Source organism: Paroedura picta, chromosome 6 (assembly GCF_049243985.1).
Source record: "Paroedura picta isolate Pp20150507F chromosome 6, Ppicta_v3.0, whole genome shotgun sequence".
NCBI classification, from domain to species: domain Eukaryota; kingdom Metazoa; phylum Chordata; class Lepidosauria; order Squamata; family Gekkonidae; genus Paroedura; species Paroedura picta.
In genome coordinates this window covers 43,315,937-43,326,999 of record NC_135374.1, presented here as the reverse complement: position 1 = coordinate 43,326,999, position 11,063 = coordinate 43,315,937, and the positions used below count along the sequence as shown (strand labels likewise).

The following is an 11,063-nucleotide window of genomic DNA, read 5'->3' as shown; positions in this document are numbered from 1 at the left end:
ACATGCATACAACTAGCAGGCACCTCAGATTCATATCATTCCTCAAGGGAACTGTTAGAGAGGGGAAAATGAAATGTTTGTGTCTGTATACAGCACCATGATATGCATGTGTCTCATGTACAAACTGGGGCAAGGATCCAGAAAATGCAGTAGGAAAGAACTGAATATAAAAGCAGAAGAAACTACATTTGGAAGATCCACATCATTGCATATACTGAAAGTCACATATAATGTCTTGTTACATTTTGGATCAGATTTTGTAAACATGCAAGCATATGAACTTTATGGCCCTCAAAATTCAGCATAATTTTGCCACTTGAAGATAGGCTGCTTCAGGATTAGCCTGGCCTTCCTTGCATTTCGTGATGTTCTGGTTTTCTGTCCTCATCTGTGGTTATAATTACAAGTCTGCCATAGAAAATAAAATTCCATCAATGAAAACAAAAATAAATAAGAGTGTATGTGTACAAAAGAGAGAATGGGTTCACACTGTGTTTTCTATGTGTTATCAACGCCAGTAGCTCTTATTCTTGGACGAGAATTAACACTAAGTGAACCTGTCTTCATGTTGATCTACAAACCATAAGATGGTGTAAATTGTCAATAGTCAGCTTTGTGATCTTAACTGCTTTAAAAACCTCCCCGTTATTTACTTGTAAAGATAAAGATGGTATATTGACAGGGTGGGGGCAGAACAGACAACAGGTGTAGATGGCCAGGCCCACTGGGAGTAAGCTGAGCTCTAGTGTCACTGCCACCAGCTGAAGGGTTTACTTGGTCTGGGGCAGAGCCCTGACCCTATCTTCTGAGCAAAACAGTCTGGCATGCTACTGTTTAGCACCTGGGTTTCTTATCCCCTCTCCCGGTGTACTATTCATGACTTTTTTGTTTGTTAGGTTCAGTGGGACTAAACAAGTACAGCTGGCTTGTAAATCAATTAATTAAGCAATCTTTTAGTCATAACACTTCTTTCTGAAAACAGTAGCTATACCCACTATTGATTCTTATCAAGCCCCATTTCAGAATCAACTTGAAGTCAAATCACAGATTTATAAATGGGCTTTTTTTAACAAGCAAAGAACAGAATGTATTTGCATAGTTCTCTGTGATGATGCTAAAAGGCACCTTTATCTACAAGCTGCAAAACTGTTGCTGTTCCAGCAATACATACCATAGTCAGTTTTAAAATGCAAAACTGTATTTTCCATTCAGTATTTTATAATGGAGGTAATGAACTCTTCTAAAGGCCTTAAGGGGAAAATCACAGTCTATAGGACTCACTGAATATAGCAACATAGGTGAATGCCAGGAAGTACAGTATGGGAACTTTTCCTGAGAAACTTGAACTCACATTCCTGGCTGTCCATGAAGTTGCTGGATGGCAAACCAGTTTCATGCCACTGCCATCTCAGGTCCCCTCCTGTTGAAAGGGAATAATACTGATCTGTCTCACAGGGGTGTTACAGGGATGCGTGAAATAAAGCCCTAGAGCAATTTGACAATTAAAGCACTATGAAAGTGCATAATATATTTGTCTTTAGTCTATACCCATGGCACTTATTTCACACAATGTAGAATCATTTGAATTCATTCACCATTGGCACAGAGATGGGTCTAACTTAATGCACGCTGGAGTTCAGCCATGTGCCCAGAATCATAACAGCTCTCCACCAGGCTGTCTCAATTAATTTTGCCAGTTCGGTTCAGATGAAATCCCACCACAGCCCTCATTGTAGCACTATCACTTAAACTGTAGTGTTCAATATTATAAATTCTGAATCTGTTCAGAATTATATCTTGCCTAATATGTTAGGAAATATTCATATTGTTACTTCACAGATAAATGACAATTTTTAATGCTTGCAGGAGGATTAATTATATCATCTGTCATAATTGCCTGGTTTTATTTGTAGTAACGCTTGACAATGACAATGATTTTTAGGGGTTAAATATGAGATGTATACAAATTTCCTTATTGTGTGGGGTTGTGATTTGGATCAATATACTTCAGACTGCTTTCTAACTACTTTAGTTCAGATCAATCTTTATTCACATTTTTCACAACAGTTTGTAAAAGACAAGTTACAAAAAAGAAACACCCTCACAACCATATAAAAACGTTATAAATTATTAAAAATGAAGCACATGAAAACTATAAAAAACAAACATAAAACCGCAAACTATCATCTCTGATAATAAAAACTTTTTTCCTCTAAACTTCTGCAAAAACATAATATACTTACTGAATATAACATATTTTGTGTTAAAATTCTATCAGTTTCTCATCATTTGACCAAGATTAATTCCCTATCAAGAATGGAACAAACATCTTGAACGTCATTTAATTAGATTCCTCACTATAGGGTCTTTTTTTGTCCCATTTCCTGGGGTTTTGAAATTGTCCCAGGATATGTATTCATTATTCTGCATAATCATTTTTGTTATCTGCAGGAATTAAAAATATCAACTTTTAACTTGTAGCCTGACTGAGAAAGTCTGAGACCTTCCTTTAGCCCAAGGATCCTTCCTGCATCTTAAGTGGCTCTTCCATTGGACAAGGAAGGATCCTTAGGCCAGAGCAGCTTCCTAAGGCTGGGTATGTGATGTTATCTGTCTAGTTTTGTGATTGCCGAGGTGGGCTTGGCTATTCACAGTTATAAGTACGTTGCTGGGCCAGAGCATGCTTGCCCAGCCGGGCGCTTCTTTTCTTGACCACTTAAAATGTGCTTTCAACTCTCAGCCAAAATCCAAAAGAACAGACACATCATTTTCACAAAAAAATTTTGATTTTTTTTCATGTTAACAAAACTACTTTTTAATATCATAAAGCTGGACAACCTACCTCGCATATTTGGCCACTGTGCTGGCTTAGGGCAACCATTTAAACAAAGTATGGGAACTGTGCTGACCAGTGTAAGAGACAACAAGTGACAAAAATATCGCACACAATTGAAACCGTAAACGGTTATGTCTGTAGGGAAACAGAATACATTGGAATTTGGTTAGGATTAAAAGCCTAATCCAAAACCATGTGAATGAATGGAGGAAAAAATCCCTGACTTCAGTTGACCTCTGAATTAGGCTCTAACAAACCCCCAATCTTATGAAAAATTCTATGGGGCCCTTTCTGAGTGTTGGCAGTTCATGCTAAAGGGATTTTCTAAAATGGATTATACTTCCCATTGCAGAAAGCCTTCTGTATTGTTTCAAACTGGAGAGAATTTGCTGAGCTGTTGAGGACTAGAAAAAAGAGCCAGTAAAAGTGCATACCTGCACATTTCTGTTACTAGCCTCTATCCCTTAAAAATATTTGATGTGCAACATATTTATGCAAGTTGTACATTGTCCAAGGATAGAGGTATTGATATAGTCCTCACTCAGTCTAGAATACAGTCAACATTTTCAGCATTAGAAATGCCCTCCCACATGAATACTCTTCCTTTCGTGCTTTTTTTTAACCCAGCAGATTTTCCTGCTCCTCTATACTTCTTTGGGAAGACCAGAGAAATGGATGTACGTATTGTCTTGCTTTCTGAATAGTCAGCTTCCCAATAGCACCGATTGGCCATTGGTAGAGACAGACCACTGGACTAGATGGTGCTTTGTCTACTCCAACAAGACCATTCTTATTACCTCATCTGTGTACTACAGATTTCAACAGAGGTAGAGGTCTATCCAGGATACATCCAATCAGCTTCATCGTGCAGGGGCTGTATAGTGGCTCAGTACATCAGTCACCTTGAAAGTGATGACTAGGAGACCAGAGTAAACTGTGCAGTCTGCACAACAGGAACCACACGAATCGTAGTTGAGAGTTACCATGTAGGTACTAATCCAAAAGTGTTGATAATATCATTTGAGCCTACCTTTGAAAATAGGGTTCTGCCTTAGTCAGACCATTGCATACACACACACCCAACTCATTATCTACTCCGATTGGTAAGGGCTTACAGGAAGAGAAGAACCTTTGCCTACACCAGTTGTCTGAGATCCTTTAACTGAAGATGCCAGCAACTGAACCCAGGACCTTCTGCATGCAAAGCATATGCTCTATTACTGAACTATGGCCTCTTCCATTTTAATAAGTAAACAAATGCACTTTTCATAGGCTAGAAATGACCCTGTTAGGAATAAATTTAGCCATTTGATAAATTATAACGAAATTCTCATTACCGCCAAATGTCACAGTCCTGATCCATTTTGCTACTGAACTCTACAGCATGTGAATAATACCTAAAAATGGGATTGTACTATATATACATTATCTTTGTGATGAATCTCTTTTCCATGCCACTCAGGTGATCGCATGGGCATTCTACAGAAACTGGGGCAGTGCAGGTATGTGGAAGATTCCTGGCACATGTTTCCCATATATTTGAAAATTCTCATATTACTCCAGCTGTAGAAGATAGTCATTAGGCCATGTCTTCCACACCACAAAGCTAATGTGATAAGGGTCCCAGTGAAATCAATACTGTACTGGGAACTAGTTCCAATGTTCACAATGTTCTCTATGTGATGTGTTCTACTTCCTTGGGTTTACCTTCATGCAGATAACCAAATATGTGATCTAGTTTCTTGGCAGAAGTGTATATTTTTTGTTAGTAGCACATTTTTTTCTGGTTCCACAATCTCAGAAATTACTTCCTGGAAGACCCAGATTTATCTGTAGTGTGGTCAGAAACCTTAAGTTGTTTGCATCTACTGATTGAGATGCACCATGTATACAAAAATCTGAGTGCTTCACTCAGGTTACGGAAATAAAAATATAGGTAAAGTACATTTGTCTTCATTCACAAACATTTCAACTTTTGTTGTTTTGCAGGGATATAGTTAGATCTAACTGAACCATGCTAATTGCCTGTATCCCTTTTTTATGAGTTAATTAAAGCTCATGGCCAGCAAGGGAGAAAGCATGAATACTGTAATGTTACAATCTAACACAGAAAAAAAAAGAAATATCAAAGCTAAGAGGTTTATCGATGTTTGCAAGAAATCAAGTGAAGAGATGTACTTCCCACATCCCAGGAGAATAGAGGAACGTAAAACAGTTGTGACCGCAGTTGCTACCTTTGTTTTCCTCTGTGTTCTAGGGAAGTTTTCTCCTCAGATTTCAGTACTGTATATAGTGCATTTACTTTACAGTAGTGAGGCATCTCCATTGGCAAGAAGAGGAATTGATTTATTGACTAGGTAACATGACAGCTAGCTCCACTTGCAGACCAAGCAGGACTGACAAGGCAGCTAGCTTTTGTAGCACCTTTCTAGCAAAAAACATTGATAAAGAACAATTGTAAAATGACTGTTTTAGCACTTGGTTTAAGACATCTGAGATACATTTTCTTGTGGCTGTTTGGAGCCACTGAGACTAAATAATTTCATACAGTCAGATCATCTGACCTGGCCCGACTGCTGGTTTTGCTCAACCTGCTAAGCGGTCTTGTGTCAACAGTGATATCAGCTGAGGGTAATGGTAAGTCCTCTCCTGGTGGTTCTAACACTTGTTCCTCTTCCTTGGCCTTTGCTTCTTCTTTTTCCTCTGCTTTGCCTGTCACCTTCTCCACCCTCGACTCTTGTGCCTCCACAGCCACTTCAGGCGCTTCCTGTTTTGGCTCTTCGCCCACTTCTACTTTTTCCTCATCCTGTTCATCCATATGGGCATAGGATGGCAGCTGCTCATCAAAGACCCTGGAAAGGTCTTTCAGACGCTCCATGCCAATCTTCTCTTCAAAATTATTGAATGAAGGGGGTATAGATGTTGTTTCTACTCCCACTTCTGTCAAAGGGAAGTAGTGAAATACCGGCTTCTCTTCCTCCAACAGCTTGTAGCCTTTGACTTTCTGGATGGATGAAACTGCGATAGAGTGAAGGGGTTTCTCTGGGGTATCCACAGGCTGTTGTTCTACTGACCTCCTGAAAGCCATCAGGATCTTCTTAAGGCCCAAGTGACTGATCTCCACAAGATTGAGAAAGAGGGACACTGAAGCCACAGCCAACATAAACATAATAAAGACAGTTTTCTCAGTAGGCCTGGACACAAAGCAGTCTACAAGGTTGGGGCAGGGCCACCTGCCACAGCGGTATAGAGGTAGAATTCGGAAGCCATACAGGAAGTACTGGCCCACTATGAAGCCTACCTCAAAGAGTGTTTTGAAAAAGATATGACAGATATAGGTTCTCAACAGTGTTCCCTCAAGACGAAATTTCTTGATCCCCTTGGGGCTTATTTCTTTGGTGACTATGGGGCTCTTCTGGTCTGGATCAAGGGCAGAGTTTTCTTCATCTGCCTCAGCTTGTCTGGCCCTTTCTGCTTCTTCCCGCTCTTTCCTTTTTTCTTCCATCCTAACATGGTGTGCAGCGTGGCCCAAATAAACCAGTGAGGGAGTGGAGACAAAGATGATCTGTAGGACCCACAAACGGATATGGGAGATGGGGAAGGCTTCATCGTAACAGACATTCTCACAACCAGGCTGTTGGGTGTTGCACACAAAGTCTGACTGTTCATCTCCCCATACAAACTCTGCAGCAGTCCCTAGGATTAGGATTCGGAAAATGAAGAGTACTGTAAGCCAGACTCTCCCAATGACAGTGGAGTGCTCATTTACCTCTTCTAAAATGTTCCCCAAGAAACTCCAGTCACCCATTTCTGGCTGTTTAAAAGAAGGACAGTGATTAAGTTACATTCTGTAGAAAGAGTTTAAAACATTCTGTGTTACATTTGCTATTTTCTTTTAAAATCTCCCACAGATCTCTCATCTTACTAAAGCGAATGTGGGAAGCTCACAACATTCCCACTCTTATGGTACACACACTGTATGGAAGTGACCACTTTTAACATTCCATGACATTTCAACAAAGGCATCCTGCCAAATCTGATGAACCAGTCAGATTTCCCTTCCAACAACAACCTCCATGCCGTGACCCCCTAAGACGCCTGGGTTGCAGGCCCTGGAGGACCACATTATAAGGGACTGCAGCGAGGGAGAGGAATCAGCCCACTCCTTCCCCCTTCTACTGGCACAGGAAGCCTGGTGGAGCAAGCTCTCAACCAGTGCAATGAGAGTAATTTTACTTGGGTCCTGCACCCCCCACCCCCAATGACACATGACATTTGTTCATCAGGATAAACTGATCCTCCCAACACGGGCATTTCTGGAGATACGGGAGGCTGCTGGAGGAAAGGAAATACAAGACAGATCTGCATCCATGAACAATCCAATTTGTTGTTTTACCCTTGTGAGGTAAAACCAGGAAAATTAGAAGTTGATATTCCTTTAATGGGATATGGAATTGTATGGTTTAGCCCAATCCAGATCTGAGAAGCTAAAGATGAAATGGGAGACCACCAAGGCCGATCCTGCAGAGGAAGACAATGCAGACCCCCTCGACTCACTTGGTTTGATTCCTTGCTCAGATCACCATACATTATATACAATTTGATAGCACACACATTCATATTCTTTTAATAATCTTGTTCTGGAATAATTGCATTGGCTTCAATACTATGGTTCTGGAATTAGTTATTTGAAGCCTGCTGACCAACAGAACCTGACATTCCCCTCTATCGGGCATGGAATCCTCAGCATAGCTGCAGGTAGAAACCCATATAGTCTTTATTACCCCAAAATCTCTGAAATTCTCTGATCCCCTTCAAGATGAAGGCCATGCATTTCTGGAGGCTCTTCTTGCAGTTTGACAATGCAATCTTAAGTAAAATTATTTATTTCATAAGTTATATCGGGGTGATCACAGTAAACCTTTTCCTACAACCAGTAAAAGAGGTGGGTGGGAAAGAAATAGAATTTTGAATTAAAGTAAAAGGACTGTCTGAGGTCTGTTGATTTCAATGGACTTAAAAGGGCATAATTCTACTTAGGATGGCACAGTTATTAGTGATCCGGTCCAACAGTTACAGGCACCTCTCATAAAGCCTCTTGCGCTTACCCTGTGCACATACAAATATGAAACATAATAATCATTTCTTGACTATGAAAGATCATCTCCATTTCTTAGATTTATGCAGCCTGTCTAGTCATTTTAAAAGGCCTCATACATCTGCAACGTTTGCAGATCATAATTTCGTTTTACATAGTTTTGAACAGCCAGACAAGCTGTAATTTTCTCAGATTTCATTGCTTCCTTACATGACATATTTACTCCAATTAAGGTGATGTTGCCTTCCATAAGAGACTCTGCCTTAGGAACCAAAGTGCAAATTGAATTATGATTCGGAATCATTTTAACTGATAGCATGAATGAATATATATTGTAGAACAAAATTTGAGTCCAGTGGCACCTTTAAGAGCAACAACGTTTTATTCAAGGTGTGAGCTTCCATGTACATGCACACTTTCTCCAATGCAATGAAGTGTGTGCATACGAAAGTTCATACCTTGACGAAAACTTTGTTGCCACTGGACTCAAACTGCTCTGCTGCTCAGACCAACGTAACTACCCACCTGAACAGATATTGCGTATAATTGTTTTTAAGTAAACTGTTGCTAATGCCATTTGGTATCAATCCATTCTGTTGGATCCCCTTTCAAAACTCTGATTGCCTACATGCATTTAGTTCAAGGGGGAAGGTCTCTGTTTTGCCTCATTCGAATTTTCTGCAAGAAACTTACTGAATCTAAAGTAAATGACAAACTACTCTGTAATAGGATCACATCATTCAGAAATACTCAGTTTGCAGTTGAAAATTCTACAAATATGTATTTTATAACATTTTCTGTATTCTGCTAGAAAACTAAAATATTTTGGCCAAATCAATGACAAGTAGTCTTGTTAAGAAAGAACCTGTATGCTAAAGCTAGTTCTGACTTCTGTGGGTTATCCAGTAATCAAATGTACAAATCTGTCTCTGAAGAACCAAGCTGCAAATACACATTCCAATAAATTGTTCTTCAGTACCATCCATTTAACTGAGATATTTGCTGTTTTCTCCTGTCTGCACATATCCCCGCTTTAGGAATACACAGCACCAGTTCTACTGAAGGTCAACAGAATTTATACATAAATTATACAACTTGTGCTCTGCCAAGCTTATGTTATGGCATCTTTGCAAGTAGTTTTTGGACACTTCTCCATCTGAGTAGTGCTCAGAAAACCATATTATGTTCCAATAAAACACAACTCTGTACAGATGTTTTTGCATTCCTTACAGATGGGTGTGTTTTGGAAGAACAGCCATAGTATCCTGCTTTCATATGACTACTTCTCTGGACCACCATACAGAGTAAAGGAAAGCCTCAAAGAGGCTCTTCAAAGTGAAGCTGCTCCTAGATGCTGACATTCTCATATTGCAATCGCTATGACTTCAACTACCTAGATCTGCAACTAGAAGTCTATATAAATTAATGCCATCAAGCAGGCCACTTGCCGCAGTGAGAGGATCCGCTGAAGAAATGTGCTCCCCTTGTTGCTTGGCACCCTGCTGCAAAAATAAAAAAGTGAACTTTAGCTTCTCCCTGCTCTAAAAAGGCCCAGCCGTGTCGCACGACTGAGCAGATGTGACCGGATCAGCACTGATGGGTGGGCTTTGCTTGCCCCGCACTATATAAGCTCCAAGCCAGACATCTTTAGAAAGTGAATGACATCTGGTGACATGGAGAACAATAGAAGGGAAAGACAAAAAGTGAGAGACTCAGAAAAAAAAAGTTTGTGCATGCTGAATAGGAACATAGGGATGGACAGCATGCAGGAACCAATAGTGCAATGCAGGTTAAGATGCTATCTGTAGAGACCAGACTTAGTGCTATGTTGAAATATCCAGGTGTCTACAGTGGTGAACGCAAACTGAAACATCTTCTCTGGCCTTGTCTATTCAGTGTTGTTATGTCACCTGGAAAATTGTGGAGAGACAGCAAGCTCATGCCTATGATCCTTTTACCATATTCTACCACTCCTCCTGGGATTTATTATTATGCATTTATTATATTTATAAACCACCCTCCGCTGAGGCTCAGGGCGGTTTATATAAAACAGGGAAACAATACAGATAATTCAGTAGTTATAAACAGTAAGAGTAGCGAGATAACAATGGTGAGAACATCAATTCAACTACAGCATACTGACGGCCCTGTGGGTTGGATAAATCAGTGGGGGATTTCATGGAAGGGAGGCTTGGGGGCCAATGGAAGGTGGCCAAATGCCTGGCGGAGGAGCTCCCTTTTGCAGGCCCTGCAGAACTGTTCAAGTTCCATTAGGGCCCTGATCTCCTCTGGAATACATGGCCAGTCCCTCAGGTTAAATGAATGCAAAATGATATAGTATAACCCAATCTCATCAGATCTCAGAAAGTAAACAGTCAGTATTTGGATGGAAGATTTCCAAGGAAGATTGCACAGGAATGCAATGGCAAACCATCTCTGCTTCTCACTTGCTTTGAAAGTCCTAAGGAGCCCCCATAAGTCAACTGTTACTTGAGAGCACTTTACAAACATACACCACATTTCTTGCCACATTTGTATCTCATATATGCTACTTTGATATACTATCCCCACTTGGCAGGAAAACACAGATGACTGAAAATACTTCAGAGTAAATGTTGATAAAACATTAGCACTGGAGTCATCCTTTCTTATTAAATAGAGCTATCAGGGAAGGGCAGCATATAAATTCAAAATAAATAAACTTAACTTTTCTTTATGGAATGTCAAAGAAATAGCTGAAAAAAACAGTGATTTCCTTGAAGCCAACATAATCTTGTATACCATTGTCATCAAGGTTCAGTATTTGCATTTTTAATATTGTGGCTGCAACCTAGAACTTCCATTGTAGCTCACTCTGTCCTGGGTGGTCCAATCTAAACCAATTTTGTCATATCTCAGAAGATAAGCAGAGTCAGACCCGGTAAGTATTTGGATGAGAGACCACTAAGGAAGTTCAGGGTCCTATGCTGGGGTAGGCAATAGTAAACTACCTCTGAACAGCTCCTGCCTTGAAAAGTGGAGCTGAAAAGGAACTTTGTAACCTCTTTTTTGTGTTATGTCCAGGTGAATAGCCATGTAGGTCTGAGGCAGCCAAACAAAGTCTGAGTCCAGTGGCAACTTTAAGACCAA

General features: G+C 40.2%; 1 protein-coding gene across 1 annotated transcript; it reads right to left on the bottom strand.

The window, feature by feature from the left end:
- Positions 1-2,078: 2,078 nt before the first annotated feature.
- GJA8 (gap junction protein alpha 8) lies at positions 2,079-9,637 on the bottom strand. Its single transcript, XM_077342328.1, has 2 exons — positions 9,379-9,637; positions 2,079-6,646 (listed from the first exon to the last, which is right to left on the bottom strand). Exon 2 carries the CDS (start codon positions 6,642-6,644, stop codon positions 5,379-5,381), a length of 1,266 nt encoding a protein of 421 aa, XP_077198443.1. The 5' UTR covers positions 6,645-6,646; positions 9,379-9,637; the 3' UTR covers positions 2,079-5,378.
- Positions 9,638-11,063: the final 1,426 nt, after the last annotated feature.